Source organism: Calliphora vicina, chromosome 4, assembly GCF_958450345.1.
Source record: "Calliphora vicina chromosome 4, idCalVici1.1, whole genome shotgun sequence".
In the NCBI taxonomy this organism is placed as follows: domain Eukaryota; kingdom Metazoa; phylum Arthropoda; class Insecta; order Diptera; family Calliphoridae; genus Calliphora; species Calliphora vicina.
In genome coordinates, this window is record NC_088783.1 from 114679512 (window position 1) to 114700679 (window position 21168).

General features: G+C 30.5%; 2 protein-coding genes across 2 annotated transcripts; one reads left to right on the forward strand and one right to left on the reverse strand.

Moving 5' to 3' along the window:
* Nucleotides 1-1250: 1250 nt before the first annotated feature.
* Traf6 (TNF-receptor-associated factor 6) lies at nt 1251-2897 on the reverse strand. The gene is made up of 2 exons (XM_065508624.1): nt 2443-2897; nt 1251-2337 (listed from the first exon to the last, which is right to left on the reverse strand). The coding sequence occupies exons 1-2, from the start codon at nt 2613-2615 to the stop codon at nt 1338-1340; spliced, it is 1173 nt and encodes a 390-aa protein (XP_065364696.1). The 5' UTR covers nt 2616-2897; the 3' UTR covers nt 1251-1337.
* A 13747-nt stretch (nt 2898-16644) lies between these two features.
* GIIIspla2 (Phospholipase A2 group III) lies at nt 16645-20014 on the forward strand. The gene is made up of 2 exons (XM_065509170.1): nt 16645-18238; nt 19448-20014. Exon 1 carries the CDS (start codon nt 16952-16954, stop codon nt 17870-17872), a length of 921 nt encoding a protein of 306 aa, XP_065365242.1. The 5' UTR covers nt 16645-16951; the 3' UTR covers nt 17873-18238; nt 19448-20014.
* Nucleotides 20015-21168: the final 1154 nt, after the last annotated feature.

A 21168-nucleotide genomic window follows, 5' to 3' on the forward strand; every position in this document is an offset into this window, starting at 1 on the left:
AGAGTTTAGCAAATTTGGTATCACTGTTTTACGATTAACGGTTTTTAATGCAATTGGCTGACAATTTCGCATTTTACTGCCTCAAAAATGCACAAATTTACTGCATTTACAAATGTAATGATTTTGATAGTAATAATTAAGTAAAATATTGATATAAAGTTTTACTTATTAATTAATTTTGACAATATTTATTAAACATAAAATAATTTTTTTTTTAAATTTAATACAAAATGGACGTCATTACAGTAATTGCTGATTATTTAGTTTAATCGAAAAGAAATATTTATAAAGTTTAACAATTTCAAATACATATTAGAAAACAATTAAGCAAACTCAATTATAAACAAAATAGGAGGGGAAAATATTATTGGCTTTTACGAGTATGTTTAGAGAGTATGTATTTAAAAATAGAGACAATCTTTTAGATTCTAATGACTTTTTTTCTTATTTAATCTCTTTTTAGATATTTTTTATATGTATGTCCTTAAATAGTTTCTAAATATTTAATTTTTTGGGGTTTAAGTGATATTTTATAGTATTTAGCATAAAAATGTTTATAGTGAGTGTGTGGTATGTATTTTGTTTGTATTAAAAATATTTATTTAGTTTATAGAAAATAGTGCCTTTTACGCTGTTTGTCATGTCATTAATATTCAAAATTCAAGTTCAAAGTTTAAATGCTTGCTTATTATTTAAAAAGTTAGATTTTAAGAGTTATGTGTTTTATATTTGTATCATTTATTAGTGTTTCAATATAAATTCCTGTAAATTTGGCTCATTGTTAAGTCTATATTATTTTGTATTGAGTTTTTTTTTTGGCACAGCATTATCGTTTATTTATTTAAAAGGATAATACAGTATATATATTTTCGAAAAAACATTTAAATCGCAAGGTTTTAATTACTAGAGACAACAGTTGTTATTATATTTCTTAGTTATTAATTAAAACCTTGCTTTAGTATTGTGTATATCAATAATATTGTATATTTATTTAATTATTTTGTTGGTTATTACTCTTTTTATTTATATTTGGGAAGACTCCAATATTTGTTTTATGTTTATTATAAAGGTTTTATTTGTTTAAAAGCAGTTAAAACTGCTAGGAATGTTTTTAATCTTATTTTGAAGGATTTGGAAGGATGCAGGTTTAACAAATGTTTTAGATTCTAACCTCATTTTTTTTTCAATATTTTTATGCTTATAATTCTTCATTAATTTTTGGAATTTTCTTATAAATTTTGTCGTAAAAAAAAAATCCTTTAGATTTCTTTTTTTAGGGGAGTATTCTCAATAATTCATTAATTATCTTAATAAAATTCTCAATTCCTGCCTATAGATTAAACTAAATTTATTTGTATCTTAATTAGTAAACGATCATCCTCACAGAATCCCCTCTTAATAATATCCGCTATATTGGCATATTCCACAAAACCAAAACCCCTGGTACTAATACGCTCCTTGGGTCGATGAAAAGCTAAAATCTCTGGTTTTGTCATAATGGTATCATGTTGCGACAGCTCCATATCTCTTGGATGCACCATGCACAATTTTATACGGCCTATAAATGGCCATTCCAGTAGTACATCATTCTCGGATTGCATTAAATGAACATGCAAACTGAGTAAATGGGGATTTTTGGGTTGTATATTGAGACGAGCACAGAATTTATAGCCATAGGGAGAGGTGTAGCATTCTCGTGAGTACACCAAATTGTTGGTGTTTGAACGCAGGTAATCCATTAAGTTGTGGACATTTTTAATTTCCCATACTATAGTGCCATTGCTGTAACGGGCATCTACTTGCTGGCGCGCATTTGCCAGCTGTTTAGTTAGATTTTCTATTTTGACATCTTGTTCACAGGCCCTTTGCTCCAACACCACTATACGTTGATACATGGCCTGTATCAGTTGTTCTTCACCGCCTCCATTGGCATATTGTGGCGGTGGAGGCAAGGCCGCCCCACCATTTTGTCCCTTGGCTGGCTTTTGCGGATTCCAGCTAGAAATGGCTGTGTTTTGCAAAGATCTTAACATTAATTGCAAATGATGTGGCATATCTTCCTTTAAATGCATTTCCAGGGCATTGGTTTCGGGACGGCCCACAAAGTCACATTTGATACTGGCAAAGGGGCACTTTTCCTCGCTCGGCTCCTCATCACAGCGATAGGGGCACTCCTGCTTGTGGCGTTCCATTTCCAAGGGCGAAGCTATAAAATTGCAGCCTAATTTATTATTTTCACACTTTAACTTGATCTGCTCGATTTCCCTGCGGGTATAGTTATCGGGAAATACGTCTTTATCGGTTGTCAGTTTCTGATAATCCATGGGACACAATTGACTTTTGTTGCGCAGCCAGGAGTTTAGACATGATTTGCAAAAACGATGACCACAGGAAGTTATTACAGGTTCATTTAACCAATTCATACAAATGGCACATTCATACCTGGCTTCGGGCTCTGTCTCCTCAGTGCTACCACTTCTGTTGTTTACTGCTAAGTTATGCTTTAGATTAAGTCTTTGTGGTGGCTGGGGTCTTTGAGTCAATTCCATTTCGGCCAATCGCTCGGGCAATAGTTGTTCTTGATACTGTTGAGCTGCTTGACGTCCATCTTGCATGATTTTTCTATTATTTATTGTTTGTGTAAATATAAAAGTTTGTATACACTAATTTTCTGGTTTAAAATTTGTAAAAAACCTTGTAAAAATTCTAAAATAAACACTTTTTTCTTTTGTTTTTTTGTGCACTTGAGAGTGAAAAATGTATTGCAAATTGTAAAAAAAAATGATTATTGATTTCTTTTGTTTTGGTAATTAAATTTGACAGTTAACGCTATAGGATGTGTCATATGTTTGGGTGACAAGTTGTCACTGTTAGTTAGCAAATACAGCTGTTAACTATGAGTTTACAGGGTGTGTAAGAATAATAAATTAAAAAGGCTTAAAAAAAGCTTTTCAGGTCTTTTGTTAACAAAATTCAATGCAATGTTGCGGCCGTTTTGAAATAGTATACGTCCCTGTCAATGTAAGCTAAAACGCCCCAAACCCCCCACCTGACTAAAAAAAATTTTGCGTGGGGAGGTTGACGACTTGGCATTGGGAAAAGGCTGAAATCCTAAGTGCCTTATATTTTTTTTTCCCATAATTTTTGTATTAAACAGGAAGGGCCACTATTAGTTAGGAGCCACCACTCCAGACCTCTTCCTAGTGGATTTAATGAAGGGCCACTATAAGTTAGGAGCCACTACTCCAGACCTCTTCATAGTGGATTTCATATTTCATTTGTTTGTATATTTTGTGTGGTCTTTTGTTGAGTTTAAATGTTGTTTTATCTGAAAATATAGAAAAATAGATATTAATAAAAGATTCAAAGAAGTAATGGAACAATACATAGTTACCATGTCCATATGTTGTAGAAATATTCCTGAAAGAAAACAAAAAGAATGAAATATTAGTAATTATTGTATGTAGCTTACCAACTTCTATCAAAATGTGATTATATCAGCTGTTGATAGATATGTGTATGTTCGAGCTGTGTTCAATAGGCATAGTACTCGTAGTGGTGAGATAGTAATACAATGTGTAAAGTAGCAGGGTTGTATTTTTCATTCATAACGGCTAAACGTAAAAATATTAAATTCAAAATTTAACAAAATAATGAATGAAAGGATATATGCAGCTATTTTTGCTGACAGCCTGGTACTTCAAGGATATGGAATAAAAAAAAAACTGGTAACGATCACCAAATAATAAATATATTTTATTTGGCGGAGTTTTTATGTTGTGTCCAAGGAATTAACCGCGTAAATTGTAGGTAGTTTATGTTATAGTTTTTGAATTAAATATTGATATTTATAAGATTAAGCGGGAAGGTAATTTAAAGTCAAATACCATACGATAAATAAAATAGAAACAAAGTATTACGCGGGGAAATTAATACATAATAAGAACTTTTGAGAAATATACATATAAAATTAGCGGCAAAATTTAACCGGCAAAAATCTTGACAGTACATAAGATTGAAAAGGGTATAAAAGGGAAAAATACTGAGAGATAGCGATTAATAGTTGAGAAGTGCCAAAGTGATCTATTTACAATTTAATAGCATTAATAAAAAAAAAAATCAAAAAATATAAGATTTAAACTCAAAGTTAAATTAGTGAATGCAGAAAGAACAATCCTTAAACAAATCCTTGTTAAGGATAGTCATACGAAATACGAAATATTCAAAAGTAAGTTTTGTTTGTTTAAGAATGTGTGATTGTTTGTATATTCATGAACAAATAATACAAAAACAGAAACAAATAGAGATTTCAAGAGAATTAAAAATATTAATAAATACTGTACAAATTATATATTAAATGTGATAATTTGTTCATGAATATTCAAAAGTTTTAATATAATACAAATATTAAGGTGTTTGTGGGTATTAGTTGTTTTTCTTGGAGGTGGCCAAAAATAAGCGACAGAGGGAAAAATCTGTGCCCAGGACTACCGAGAAAATAGCCTGGGGAAAATCATAGATTTTTGTATAGGATCTTGAATCCGAAGTAACTGCCGGAAGATAAGGCAAAGGGGATCCCTAGGAAAAATCTAAAAATAGTTTTGAAAGCCAGATGAAAAAGGAAAGTCAAACATCTACAATAACAATAGAAAGATCAAGCTGCTTGGTGAATCTCAAGGTACTGAAATATTAAAGCAAATAAATAATAATTTAAATAATCAAAAAAGCTATAAAAAAAATTAAAGAAAGAAGTCAATTAGATCTATTTTATAATATTTAGTTTTATTTATTTATTTATTTATTTATAAAGTATTATTAATTTTAAGTTAAATTTAAGTGGTGATATTGTGAGAAAAATTTGTGTCCATCGAGAGTGTCCTGTGATTTTGTTTGTTTTGTGTTAGAAAAAAAAATAAGTTAAAGAAAAATATATATATATAACGTCATTAGGTACTCAAATTAGGCGGAATTTATAAGTAAACATATAAAAGGAAATATTAAAAGTATATAAGATTAGTGCGTACTTAGAGAGCTCTTTCAGGCGTAGGTAGTTTTTTTGTATAGAAGCGAACATCCGGTAGTGCGGATATATATATGATAATTTGAGTTCTGAAAAAAGGAAATTAAAATTAATAGTATATATATATATTTTTTTTTGATAGGTTTAAAAATAACAAAAAAAAATAATAAAAAAAGAAAAATCTATTAATTATCGAAAACGACAAAATAAGCAATACAATATATGTTATTAGTTTAAGTTATTTAGGAATTGGTGTTTATAATAAAATGAATATTGAAATTAGATAATAACAAAAAAATAATAATGTCGGAGTAAAATTAATTGTTTGGGGATTGTTGAAACAGAAAAGGGCGACGAATGGCGGGATTTTGGGACTGTGAGTAAAAGGTAATGGTGGATATGTCACAGTCATGGTTGGGAATTGGGCGATTAGAGATTAATATCTATCTCTCTATTAATGGCATTGCTGCGTGTAAGTTTTTGTTTTGTATGTATGTTCATTTATAAAATTTTTTCTTGTTGCAACCTGGGCCAAATAAAGGGTTGAGAACTTCCCCTGAGGTGACGCCGCAGAGCTAGAAGGGTAAACTTGGCAAGAGAAACAAACAGGTCCGTAACAGAAATGGCGCCCAATCGGAATTTTAAGGAAATTGAGTTAGTGTAAAAGACCTATGCACTAGGCAATAAAATATTAGATTTGTGTCATAATAGATCAACATGTTTGACTTTGTAATGTGATAGAATAATTACAGTCGTAGCCGCTTTTTGATCAGTGATCGAGAAGGTCAGTTGTACGACATGATTATGATAACTAGTAGCAAAGAAAAACATGACCAATTCAAACAGGGAATGGAAAGTCCTTAGGATCAAAGAATTTGTAATCCTAATTGTTCACCTGAACCTGATTTTTGTTTACGTTTAAAATGTTAGATTCTGTCCGAATCTTTGTGTGCTAAATAGTGGAAATGAAAAGCGACATCCGCTTGAGCTTAGGCTTAAGGTCCGTTGTGTCAGCAGTCATTTTAATCTGTTCGCCAATAGACAATATGATTGGAAAGTAAGTGCACAAAGATGTTTATGTTAGATATTTCAATTTAGTTAGTGTGATTTGCAGGAATGCCAAAATAGCTTTCAATGAAAGAATCAAAACAAAAATACCGTCGTACCGCCGCTGTTCAACAATCCCTAAAATTGCTTTGTTATAAAATCGTACATTTTTTTGTTTAAATAATATTTTAAAATCAATATTTTTATTTTATATTAGTATTGTATTTTGTCTATTTAGTAGCTTATTTTTATAATTTCATTTTTATTCTTTTATGTTTATAAATTTCATTTTTTTTTAGTTATATATATTTATTTACTTTTATTGATTTGTTTATTTACTTTTCGTTATTTATGTATTTATTTATTTAGTTTAATTTTATATATTTATTAATTTATTTTTATATATTTTTCATTTATTTATTCTTATTTAAAACATAGTCAAAATTTTTATTTATTATTCAACTTTCTATTACCTAATTATTTTTATACCTTTATTCAAATTCTACCAGCAAGTGATTTTTTTTATATATAGTAAAAAAATTAGTCAGTTTTTTTTGTGAAGGTTGAAAATAGATAGTGAATTTTGTGAAGTGTAATGAGTAGAGAGACTAGAACTCAATTAAGTAACAGGAAACGGAAGGTCGAATTTGATACCAGTAGAAATTTAATTCCCTTATCGCCAAAACAACGTCGAGTTAAAAATAAGAATCTTAAAATGACCGAACACAACATAGGGTTAAATGAAGCTCAAATCACGGATCTTTCTAGGACTATTGTATCAAAACCCAGCACTTCTAACAGTGTACCACATGGAACCGATGCACGTATGACTTCCGCTAATAGTAGTATCGTGAGCGAAGAAATTACACCGGAAGTTAGAGATTTAGTAGTGGATGAAGCTTTGTCTGTTCAAAAATCTTTGGAACAGCAAATCCGTTCTATGGTACAGGGGGAAATGGAAGAGGTAAAAAAGTCTATAGGAGATTTGATGAAAGTAGTAAAAGAACTGTCACAAAATACTTTAAATAATAATAATCGTCCAATAACAGAGAATCCAAAAGGTGCAATGTTAATTTCTAGTCAAATCGTTAGTGAACCCCGAAATATTGAGGTAACTCAAATCAACCCACCTAGTGTTGAATTAAATGCAAGGCCAGGATCTAGTCAGTATCACACACAAGTTTTGTCAGGTCCTAATCAAAATGGAACACCTATGAGTGTCATGTCTGTGCCACCGCCACCCGCTCGAACAGTACACAGTCAATATGTTTCCCGTGAAAACGGTAACCAAAATCAAAATCCACAAACAGTAAATCAAGTCAATGGTAATTTTTTAGGAAATAATAATGAAAACTTACCATTTAGTACAAATTTTGGAAGAAATGTAACACCCACAGGTTATCCATTTGGTAATTATAATCCCAATAACGTACCAGCAGTTTCAAATCCACCTATGCAAAGAGATTTCTCGTCTAGAATGTGGATAAGAATTGATAAGTGGGGTTTAAATTTTGATGGTAATAACTTACGGATGAGTGTAGAAGATTTCATATTTCGTATTGAGTGTCTTCAGGCTCAATACGAAATACCAATAGAAGAGTTGGAAAGAGATTTCCATCTGCTATTATCAGGTCCAGCCAAGGATTGGTATTGGGTGTTTGTGCAGACCCATTTTGGAGTCAAATGGCAGGGATTGAAACAAGCTTTACTCAGTCAATACCAGACTACTAGATCCAATTTTGAAACGATGCGTGATCTAGTAGAACGAAAACAGAATGTGAACGAAAGCATTGATCAATTCTTTCATGCGATGAGTCGAATTCGGGCCAGGCTTACTCAAGCTATACCAGAATTCGACATGATAAAAATTCTAAAACGTAATGTTAAAGAGAGCGTAGGACGAATTATTTATCCAATTGCTGTGTCGTCTGTGGAACAACTACGAATAGAATGTAATGAGGCCGAACGAAATTTTCCCCGCAGGGACAACAGAAATATACAGCCTCCTCCAAGATCAATTAGGCCAGTGAACGAAGTTTATGTTGACCATGCTGAATATGGAGATGTTGAGGAAAATTCGTCCACAGATTTAGGAGAAGTATCCGCAATGTATATGAATCAACAAAATCCGGCACTCACATGCTGGAATTGTCACGTATCAGGCCATACGTTTAGGGAGTGTCCCTCAATGGAAAGGACATTATTTTGCTATCGGTGCGGGAGAGCAAATGTTATAACACCAAATTGTCCAAATTGCCAGGGAAACCAGAAACGGGGCGTGGTGATGACAGGGGAGCTGCGTCCTTCCAAAAACACCCCGAAGGAAAACTAGAAATTGGAAAAGAAAACAATGATAAATTAGATTCCACAAATTTAGGAAATATAGCTAAATACATGCCAGATAACAGACACAAAATACCATTAGACATTAGAAAGAAATATTATGAATATATTAGGGCTCAGTTATTTAACACGGAAAAGCAAATAAAAACTGTATCTGAAAGGATTTTAAAAATTAGGAAAAAACATAGGGAAAGAAAGGAAATGAGAAGAATGCTTGTAGATTCTGTAACTAGATTAGATACCAATAATGATAATAGAGTTTTTGTAGATGTAGATTTTGAAGGAAAAGTTATGTCAGGTTTATTAGATAGTGGAGCCTCCGTTAGTTTATTAGGAAAGAGATGTAGAGAAATTGTAGAAGAGTTAGACTTAGAAATTATACCAATATTCTCTAATGTGAAGACTGCCAGTGGTCAACACCATAGAATATTGGGCAAAGTAAACGTATCCATTAAGTATAAAGGTCAAGAGAATAATCTACTCTTGTATCTTTGTCCTGATTTGGAACAAACTCTTTATTTAGGAATAGACTTTTGGCGTAAGTTTAGTTTAGCTCCAGATATTATAGGTGTTAGTGAAATAGTTCTAGATAAGGTATTTGAAGATTTTGTCCAAGATAAGGATAACTATAAGATGTGTCCACATGATTTAGACAGCGAAAAGAAACATAGGTTGAATGAGGTAATAAGAAAATTTGATACTTTTGAGGAAAAGGGATTAGGTAAAACAAGTTTAGAAAGGCATGTGATTAAATTAGTAGATGAAGCTGAACCAGTAAAGGATCGCTATTATCCGATCTCACCTGCTGTTCAAGAGATCACATATAAGGAAATAGATAAAATGTTAGATCTAAATGTAATTGAGTTAAGTGACAGTCCCTGGAGCAACAGGACCACTATCGTACGGAAACCAAATAAGAATAGATTTTGTCTAGATGCACGGAAATTAAATAAGTTGACCGTTAAGGATGCGTATCCATTACAAAATATTGATGGCATTTTAAGTAGGATCGATGAAACGTATTTCATTAGTAGCGTCGATTTGAAATTCGCATTCTGGCAGATTGAACTGGAGCCAGAAAGTAGACCTTATACAGCTTTCACCGTTGCAGGAAGACCATTGTATCAATTTCGGGTGATGCCCTTTGGTCTCTGCAACGCGGCCCAACGATTGTGTAGATTAATGGACAAGGTGATCCCACAGACTTTAAAGGGCAACGTATTTATTTATCTAGATGATCTACTGATTATTTCAGACGATTTCGACAAGCATCTAAAACTGTTAGAGGAAGTGGCCGATTGCCTCAGGAAAGCAAATTTGACAATTGGTTTGGAAAAATCTCAATTTTGTTTTCAACAGTTAAAATATCTAGGATTCATTGTGGGTGGAGGTATGTTGAAAACCGATCCCGACAAAGTTAAGGCAATAAGAGAAATCAAGATACCTAAGACAATGAGAGAAGTACGAAGTTTTTTGGGTACTGCGGGGTGGTATCGAAGGTTCATTAGAAACTTTTCAGTAATATCTGCTCCACTAACTGATACTTTAAAAAAATCTAGAAAATTTGAAATGACACCAAAGGCTATAGAATCATTTGAAAATCTGAAAAAAGCTTTGACCTCAGCTCCCGTGCTTCGCCATGCAGATTTTTCTAAAAGATTTTATATTCAATGCGATGCTAGCGAATATGGTATAGGGGCTGTATTATTTCAAATCAGCGGAGAAAACGAAGAGCATCCCATTGCATTCTATTCTCAAAAACTTAATTCTTGTCAGAGAAATTACAGCGTGACAGAAAAAGAGTGTTATGCTGCGGTAATGGCTGTACAAAAATTCAGGCAATATGTCGAAATGATGCCTTTTACCATTGTAACCGACCACGCTAGCCTGAAATGGTTAATGTCGTTGAAAGACCTGACAGGAAGGCTAGCTAGATGGTCACTAAAACTACAAGCGTTTGATTTCGAAATTGAACACAGGAAAGGCTCTGAAAATATTGTTGCAGACATGTTGTCCAGATTGCCAAATGTGGATGAGATCAACATGACTGAATTATTAGGTTTTGAAACAAACGAATTCACTAGTAATGAATATTTAGATTTAGTTACAGAAATTCAAGAGAATATAGAAAAATTGCCAGATTTAAAGATTGAAAATGGGTTAATATACAAAAAGACAGGTTTTAATCAATTTGGGGAAGAGTCGCCTTGGAAATTGTGGATCCCAGCTATGATCACGCATGCACTTATCGAGGACGCTCACTCTTCTGTAACGGCATCTCACGGAGGCGTTGCGAAAACCCTTGAGAGATTAAGACGTAGTTTTTATTGGCCAAAAATGGCAACGCAAGTTAGAAATTTTGTAACGAATTGTCAGATTTGTAAAGAGACAAAGCCCTGTAACATAAATCTAAGACCAGAAATAGGAAAGCCAGTAGTTACTGAAAGGCCGTTTCAGAAGCTATATATTGACTTCATGGGCAAATATCCTCGGTCTAAAAAGGGTAACTGCTATATTTTTATCGTAGTGGACCATTTTTCAAAATTTATGTTCCTTAAGGCTATGAAGGAAGCCACAACAAACAATGTGATTAATTTTCTTATACATGAGATATTTCACAAGTTCGGAGTACCTGAGGTGATTCATAGTGATAATGGCAGTCAATTTGTGGCCAAAAGTTTTGAAAATTTACTTAAAACTTATAAAATACAGCACATGAAAACTGCTGTGTATTCACCTCAGAGTAATGCCAGCGAGCGAGTGAACCAGTCAGTATTATCCGCTATTAGAGCGTATTTAAACCAAGATCATCGAGATTGGGATCTGTATTTGTCTGAAATCGAATGTGCGTTGAGAACATCAGTTCATACAGCTACCGGGGTAACTCCATTTTTTGCTCTTTTTGGTTACCATATGTATACCAGCGGAGCAGACTACAAACTAGGTAGGAAATTGCAATCGTTAAGCGACCATGAAATTTCAGAGATTAATCGAAACGACAAAATGGAAATGATCCGAGAAACAATAAAACAAAATATGCAAAAAGCACAAAAAAGATGTGCGGAAAGATATAATAGAGGCGCACGTATTGCTAAATTCATACCTGGGCAGGAAGTTTTCCGCAGGAATAATATATTGAGTAATTTCAGTAAAAATATTAATTCCAAATTTTGTAAAAAATTTGTGAAGTGTAGAGTGGTTAAACCCATAGGTAATAATATGTATGAGCTCGAAACACTGCAGGGTAAGCCAATAGGGACATATCATTCGAAAGACATTAAAATTTGAATGGGGAAACTGATATTAGGATTAAGTTAGCAAATATAGTTTTTTTTTGTGTGATAATATCTATAGTTTTAATTTTCTTTATTCTAAACACATACCATAAAACTTGTGATACAATATACATGCATATGAATCAATTCTTTTTTTTACTTACCAGAATAAAAGTCTATTGCGATATGTGAAAAGTGTAACTTTCAAAAATTGTAGTAGTTGCTTTTATGACCAATGATAGAAACTGATGAAACCACTATATCTACATCTGAAAAAAAAAATATAAAGAATTAACAAAGTAAAGTTATTATATTCTATAACTTTTAAAATACTTCCCGTAATTTGATTTCCCGGAAACTGAGACAAAAACAATCCAACCAATCTTTCGTAGAGAATGCGTTCTGAAAAAAATAGAGTGTATAAGTTTCTTTGAAAAAAATAATATTTGATTTTTGTAAGTTTTAGTGCAATAATAGTTTTAAGTCATCTGTGATAGTATTAATTTATAAGTGCAATATTAGGTTAGAAAACTTTTTAATTATTTTATCAATTTATACATTATATGTTTGTTTTCGTCCTAATATTGATGACTTTTAAAACTATATCGCAATATGACTAAGACTATATGACACTAAATAGATTGACAATTTCATACATTTTGTTTAAAAACAAATATAATTTCCATAATAAATAATGCTCCAGTAAAAGTTATACCGAATGATGCACTTAAATTTGCTATGTAGCAATTTTATTTTTATAGAAAAAAAAAAAAAATACATATATGTCAAATTCAATTGTATATGTTCGTATAACTACTTTTGTTTAACGTATAATTAAACTAACCTGGTACTAGATCATGATTAGCAGTTTTCTTCAGTATGCCCGGCTTGAGATGTAATCAGGGTGTGGGAGTTCCCCACGTTGGAACGTAACAAGTTACAAACCCGCACACCGCCCCCTGCAACGTTGTCTTAGGGATCGGAGTTTTGTTGCGGCCGTTTTGAAATAGTATACGTCCCTGTCAATGTAAGCTAAAACGCCCCAAACCCCCCACCTGACTAAAAAAAATTTTGCGTGGGGAGGTTGACGACTTGGCATTGGGAAAAGGCTGAAATCCTAAGTGCCTTATATTTTTTTTTCCCATAATTTTTGTATTAAACAGGAAGGGCCACTATTAGTTAGGAGCCACCACTCCAGACCTCTTCCTAGTGGATTTAATGAAGGGCCACTATAAGTTAGGAGCCACTACTCCAGACCTCTTCATAGTGGATTTCATATTTCATTTGTTTGTATATTTTGTGTGGTCTTTTGTTGAGTTTAAATGTTGTTTTATCTGAAAATATAGAAAAATAGATATTAATAAAAGATTCAAAGAAGTAATGGAACAATACATAGTTACCATGTCCATATGTTGTAGAAATATTCCTGAAAGAAAACAAAAAGAATGAAATATTAGTAATTATTGTATGTAGCTTACCAACTTCTATCAAAATGTGATTATATCAGCTGTTGATAGATATGTGTATGTTCGAGCTGTGTTCAATAGGCATAGTACTCGTAGTGGTGAGATAGTAATACAATGTGTAAAGTAGCAGGGTTGTATTTTTCATTCATAACGGCTAAACGTAAAAATATTAAATTCAAAATTTAACAAAATAATGAATGAAAGGATATATGCAGCTATTTTTGCTGACAGCCTGGTACTTCAAGGATATGGAATAAAAAAAAAACTGGTAACGATCACCAAATAATAAATATATTTTATTTGGCGGAGTTTTTATGTTGTGTCCAAGGAATTAACCGCGTAAATTGTAGGTAGTTTATGTTATAGTTTTTGAATTAAATATTGATATTTATAAGATTAAGCGGGAAGGTAATTTAAAGTCAAATACCATACGATAAATAAAATAGAAACAAAGTATTACGCGGGGAAATTAATACATAATAAGAACTTTTGAGAAATATACATATAAAATTAGCGGCAAAATTTAACCGGCAAAAATCTTGACAGTACATAAGATTGAAAAGGGTATAAAAGGGAAAAATACTGAGAGATAGCGATTAATAGTTGAGAAGTGCCAAAGTGATCTATTTACAATTTAATAGCATTAATAAAAAAAAAAATCAAAAAATATAAGATTTAAACTCAAAGTTAAATTAGTGAATGCAGAAAGAACAATCCTTAAACAAATCCTTGTTAAGGATAGTCATACGAAATACGAAATATTCAAAAGTAAGTTTTGTTTGTTTAAGAATGTGTGATTGTTTGTATATTCATGAACAAATAATACAAAAACAGAAACAAATAGAGATTTCAAGAGAATTAAAAATATTAATAAATACTGTACAAATTATATATTAAATGTGATAATTTGTTCATGAATATTCAAAAGTTTTAATATAATACAAATATTAAGGTGTTTGTGGGTATTAGTTGTTTTTCTTGGAGGTGGCCAAAAATAAGCGACAGAGGGAAAAATCTGTGCCCAGGACTACCGAGAAAATAGCCTGGGGAAAATCATAGATTTTTGTATAGGATCTTGAATCCGAAGTAACTGCCGGAAGATAAGGCAAAGGGGATCCCTAGGAAAAATCTAAAAATAGTTTTGAAAGCCAGATGAAAAAGGAAAGTCAAACATCTACAATAACAATAGAAAGATCAAGCTGCTTGGTGAATCTCAAGGTACTGAAATATTAAAGCAAATAAATAATAATTTAAATAATCAAAAAAGCTATAAAAAAAATTAAAGAAAGAAGTCAATTAGATCTATTTTATAATATTTAGTTTTATTTATTTATTTATTTATTTATAAAGTATTATTAATTTTAAGTTAAATTTAAGTGGTGATATTGTGAGAAAAATTTGTGTCCATCGAGAGTGTCCTGTGATTTTGTTTGTTTTGTGTTAGAAAAAAAAATAAGTTAAAGAAAAATATATATATATAACGTCATTAGGTACTCAAATTAGGCGGAATTTATAAGTAAACATATAAAAGGAAATATTAAAAGTATATAAGATTAGTGCGTACTTAGAGAGCTCTTTCAGGCGTAGGTAGTTTTTTTGTATAGAAGCGAACATCCGGTAGTGCGGATATATATATGATAATTTGAGTTCTGAAAAAAGGAAATTAAAATTAATAGTATATATATATATTTTTTTTTGATAGGTTTAAAAATAACAAAAAAAAATAATAAAAAAAGAAAAATCTATTAATTATCGAAAACGACAAAATAAGCAATACAATATATGTTATTAGTTTAAGTTATTTAGGAATTGGTGTTTATAATAAAATGAATATTGAAATTAGATAATAACAAAAAAATAATAATGTCGGAGTAAAATTAATTGTTTGGGGATTGTTGAAACAGAAAAGGGCGACGAATGGCGGGATTTTGGGACTGTGAGTAAAAGGTAATGGTGGATATGTCACAGTCATGGTTGGGAATTGGGCGATTAGAGATTAATATCTATCTCTCTATTAATGGCATTGCTGCGTGTAAGTTTTTGTTTTGTATGTATGTTCATTTATAAAATTTTTTCTTGTTGCAACCTGGGCCAAATAAAGGGTTGAGAACTTCCCCTGAGGTGACGCCGCAGAGCTAGAAGGGTAAACTTGGCAAGAGAAACAAACAGGTCCGTAACAGCAAATGAATGATTTTTAGGTAATTGTCATTCAAAAAATTATCACTTCCTCATAAAATGTGAAAAATATTTCAATATTGATAATTTGACAGTGTTTGAAAAATATTTTCATAAAAAAATGTTGATGAAAAAAAAATTTTGTTAAAAAATAAATGATAGAAAAAATAGATTGATGTATCTTTCATGTATGTAAATTAATTGACCACGAAGGCTTTTATGTATTGAAATCAATAAAAATTGATTTCCGAATACGAACAGACAGACATTGCTATATCTATAACGATCCAGTACTTTGTGGGTCGCAAATGAATAATGTGGAAATTACAAATGAAATGACAAACATATACTTTATATAAAACCACAATAACTTAATATGTGAACGGTTGTGTTTAAACACAATTCAATGAAAATGCTTGTTTTTTTGAAAAACAATAATTTTCATTGAATTTTTGATAAATTAAAACTTTTTTATATAAGTTTTCGTGCTTAAACCATAATCGCTATTGGGACAACACTGGTAATAGATGTAAACAATAATATAACGGTACCTCTTGCAAGATGTAGGAAATGGTTTGTTTAAAGGTTGCCACAATTAAATGAAGGGATTTTGTTAGAGATTATGTATTGCGAAATTTTATTCATGTAATTTCTTTAAATATAGCTTATTATCAGGTCAACTTTTTCAAGCTTTCAGCTTTACTATTTTACTAGGTTTTAAGAAAAAATTTCTTTTCACAATTCGGATATAATTTCTTTAAAGAAAATATTAGTTTTTATTTTCTTACCACAACACATAGAATATCGGTTGCAGACCCATAACTCATATGTATATATATACTTTGGATGCTTATGAAACTTAAAGACGATCTAGCCATGTCCGGTCTATTAAGATTTCAATTATTGGATTAATAATTTTGCGAGACTTTTAAGATATGCTTTTATTTTTGGTTCGGTATCTTGCTATTTGTTTTTTTTTTTGTTAAATGAAAGAAAAAATCATCTAGAAGGTGCAAAATATCCATTTACATCATTACAAAATAACTCAAAATTACATTTCCCCTTTATCTGGCTACTCTCGCGCTCACACACCGGCATTTTTTCTTTCATTTGATAAAAACAAAACGAAAAAAATAACAAACTAATTGACAGAAGAGAGGAAGCGAGAGAGAAAAAAACAAAAAATAACAATAAATCGAACAGCAAGAACAACAAAAACAATACAATCTCACCACAAAATTAGCAAACATTTCAAGTAGCCAAGTAGTGTTGTGTAGTGGGCCAATACTCATCATTGTCGTCGTATATATAAAATGAACAATCGAATGATAACCAGGGACAGTCCATAATTGCTTGTGAACGTGAGAACTACTACACGCAGCATATAGAACAGATTTTCTATCTGTTTAACAAAAAAAAAATATATATATCAAGTGGAGGAAGTGTGTTTGAGTGTTTTTTATTTCTTGTTCATAAACGAACACTTAAGTGGTGCTAATAAAGCAATTAAAAACATACAAGAACAATAAAAAATTTATAATAACGGACAAACATTTGAATTTGTTTAAACAAAAAACTAAAAGAACTTTTCAAAAAGAGTGTTAGAAAAAAAAACCAAATTCAAAATGAAGAAATTTTTAAATTTAATAATTTTCGTTACAATTTTCGTAACACTTGCTGGCAGCAAATATGTTCCAGAAGAAACTATTATAAATGTTAAGGATTATGTGTCGGAAAAACATGAAATTAATGCTGAAAACAAACCATTACACAGGGATTTACAGCAAAGTGGCCATCAATACCTGCTTAAATTGAATAATAATGAAGACAATGATGATAATGATGAACATAATTATGATGGCCAACAGAGTTTATTTAATGCACAGCAGGCAAAAACAAATGCACACCAACTACAACCCATACCAATGCAACAAAAATCATACGATATCGATGATGACGTCGTGGTTAAAGCAAAAAATCGCACGAATAATGTCTATGAGAATTTGGAGGCACAACCAACTGGTTTAGCAGAACAACAACAACAACATCATGCACATAATAATGACGTATTGCTGGCAAATAATGCTGATGACAATGACGAATCTTATGCTACCCTACCGCATTCTAGACAAAAGCGCCAATTGTCCGATTTTTTAATAGCCCCCAATACACGCTGGTGTGGTCGTGGCAATACCGCCAATGGCACCTATAATCATTTGGGTGGTGCCTCCATGGCTGATAAATGCTGCCGCACTCATGATCACTGCAAACTCTATATACCCGCCATGAGTAATCGCTTCGATTTGTTCAACTATCGTCCCTATACCTTGTCGCACTGTAATTGTGATCGCCGTTTTCGCACCTGCCTAAAAATGGCCAGCGATGAAGATGCCAATACCATAGGCAAACTGTTTTTCAATTTGGTACAGACCCAATGCTTCGTATTGACCAAAGAAGTTGTGTGCCAGCAGCGTGGCAGTGATGGTACTTGTCTCAAAGAGCACATTAAACAAAAAGCTTATTTAAGGAACAATAAAAAGTATTAAACGTATAAAAAGGAAAAGAAGGAAAGTAAGAAAGAAAGAAATATAATAAAAAAGCGCTTCCATGAAGTGTCTCAAAAAAACTCTCAAGCACCTTGTAACCTCATTCTCTTATACCTCTTTTTAATAATAATTAATTTTAAATAAATAAGTTTCCTGAATCCAAAATGTACTTAAACACGTACCCCCTTACATGTTAAAATAGAGAATATTTGCTCCTATCAACAAGCAAACAATCGCCCTTTACCTGTAGTAGGGTATTGTTTACATTTACATTTGTCTATTAAATATGCTGCAGCTATTTGTCGTCTAAATTGCATTAAATGACGTTTGCCTCTAATTAAGGCCAATGTGTAAATTCTTATTAAGGTGAGTAATTAATTAAATACAATATATTATAACAATTGTTTTGTTTATAAATATAAAAGCTAGATAAAAATAATATGGCATGATTATTTAACATTTTCGTCATTATTTGAAATTGAGAGAGAGAGAAGTACCGTTACATGGAGATAGAAAGTGCTGCCAAGTTAGTTAAACAGGATCTTTGCTAATAGAGTTGCACATGATGAGCTTTTTTTTAGTTGAAATTAAGCGATTTAGTTACTATGGATCTTTGCTAATAGATAAGCACATTTTTAAAGGAAAAGCAAGAATTTTCAAGAAAAATCAAAAGTAATTTTAGAATTTGTTAGAGAAATTTGGTGTAATCTTTCTAAATTCTTAAAAAAGCTTAATGTTAATAAAAAATTAAAAAAAAATTTAATATAAACTAGATTTTGAACTTCACATTTGAGAGAGTAGTAGGGAAATATAGATATTAAGAGATATTTTAACAGGAATAGAGCGATTTGAGAGAAGTTCCGTTACAAGTTAGTCACACAGCATCTTTACTTATAGAGTTTGTTACAGGAATTAAGCGATTTAAAGGAAAAAATTAATAGTAAAAGTGAACTCGGCGCATTGCGTTCCCTATAATTGTCGTGGAAATGAATTTGATATTCTTAACAAATTTTTTTGAAAAGCTTGGTTCTAATAATAAATTGAAACTTAGAACAAAAGTGTGCTTTAGGCAGTGAAAATTGCTTGATATGCAAATAATTATTTCTATTCTCCTAATAGAGCAAATTTACCTAATTTTTATTGATTTTTATAAGAAGATATCACTTTTTTAAGAGAAATAAATAAAGATCTTCTCGAAATTTACTTTAAAGGCAGTTTGCGACTAAAATCGCTAATGTGGCAACATCGGTAATAAATGTAAACAAACAAGTAACGGTAATTTTACCAATATGACGGACATAAGCTAGTTAAAAGGTTGCCACATATCAATAAAATGAGGGTTAATAAATGTAAACAAAAAAAGTAACGGTATTTTTAGCAATATGTCGGAAATAGGTAGCCGCACTTTAATAAAAGGATTTTCCTTGAAATTAAGTAATGACATTAGCTAATTTAGCCATTTAACTGGGTTTTCAAAATAATAATGATTTTTTTGTTATTTATTTAGTTTTAACTATACATATTATATTATTTCTATGTTACTAACGATATTTTGTTTTTTTTTTATCATTTCAGTTGTCTCTGAAGCTAATCAAAATCAACAATATGCTGGTGTTAACAATGTTTTATTTTTGTTTTACAAAGAAAACCTTAGGTTAACAATTAATCATATAACAAATATTGTAATTTAATATTGGGTAAACAAATACTATAAATAGTTTTTTTTTGTTACATTAAATTACAAAAATATAAATTTATCAAATAGCAATGACAATGAGAGTGTATTAGTTCTAGTATTTAACTGATAAGCCTTAATTTAATTTAAAACAAAACAAAACAAAAAATACTTATTAAACATTCTTAAATATGTAATCATCATTGATTTTAATTAAATGTTAGGAAAACAACGAATTTATTAAAATTTCAAATTATGTACTCAAAACATATTGTAGATTAGTTTAAGTAGACATTTTTTAAAAAGAGATTTTTAACATACATATTATATTAAAAGTAAAAAAAAAACATTCTTTATTAAATAGTTGTTATAAATAGAATTTTATTATACATAGTTTTAATATTATTATTATACATACATATAAATAATAGAAAGTAATAAAAACAAGTATTTATTCAAACTTAAAACATTTTACGAGTGATTTATTTCAAAATAAAGCTAGGGGGTTATTTAATATTAAGACCTTAGACAATTTAAAAGAAAATTTGTTGGTTGCTAAATAGTAACACGTAGTTTTACGTATTTAATATATATGTATATATATATATTCTTTGGACTTTGTTCATTTTTATTATTATATTTATTATTATACCACATGTACTTTGGGGTTTAAACAAATTTGCTATCTCCTAGTGAGGAGTCTGGCTAATAATAAATGTTATCAGAATTTAAATATTTTCCAGACATACTGATTCTTCTAAATTTTTCAAAAGGTCATATTTAAATGCATAATATGTTATATATACATATGTATTTAGCTTTAACAAAAATTTATTGACGTAGTCCATCGTATGTTATTTTTATTATTTAGGTGAGAAACATCTTTCTTAGAATTTTGTATAAAAATTTTATGATTAATTTTTATTTTTCTCATAAATAACAAAAAATTTAATGGAAAATTGTGTTACTGATTGAGCATTTTTAATGACAAAAGAGAAACAGATGATCATTGGATAATTTGGCTGTTATTTTGACTGCAATTAAGATTAAACTAGAATATTCCCAGACCCAAACATTTTAATTAAAACGATTTACAACATTTTGATTACAGCACTATCTAAATTAGCCATTTCAAAAATAGATAATAGCGCTATAATCTATTACTTTATAAAGCTTTAACTACCACTTGAAAAAACCAAGATTGCTTGTAATAAAATGGAAAATATAGTTCTAATTTATTAACTACATTTAAAAAACCCATTACAATTAATTGTTTATAGCCTGATAATGAAAACTGCACACTTATTTTGGGGGAAAAATTTCCAATAAAAATATTTGCAATGTTTAAAAAAACAATAAAACCAAATCAGGTGATAAATTGACTCATTTTTGACGTAAGCAATTAAAGAGAATATTCTGTTATTAATGAAAAAAATCTTAGGAATCATTTGTTTACAAATGCATGAAAATATTATTGTTTTTTTTTCTATTTAGGGAAGAAACTCATTTGCCTTCATCGTAAGAAACTTATCAGCGGAAAAATAATTTACATTTATATTTATTCAATGTAAAAATTACGCATGAAATATAGTAATTCATTAATTATAGTACAAATGAGAGC

What these genes read in the sequence shown, in the direction of transcription:
- Traf6 (XM_065508624.1), bottom strand. Translation starts at nt 2,615, where the DNA reads ATGCAAGATGGACGTCAAGCAGCTCAACAGTATCAAGAACAACTATTG. An exon ending in GAGACAGAGCCCGAAGCCAG is followed by an intron (nt 2,338 to 2,442) that starts GTATGAATGTGC and finishes GCGCAACAAAAG; the next exon opens with TCAATTGTGTCCCATGGATT.
- GIIIspla2 (XM_065509170.1), top strand. Translation starts at nt 16,952, where the DNA reads ATGAAGAAATTTTTAAATTTAATAATTTTCGTTACAATTTTCGTAACA.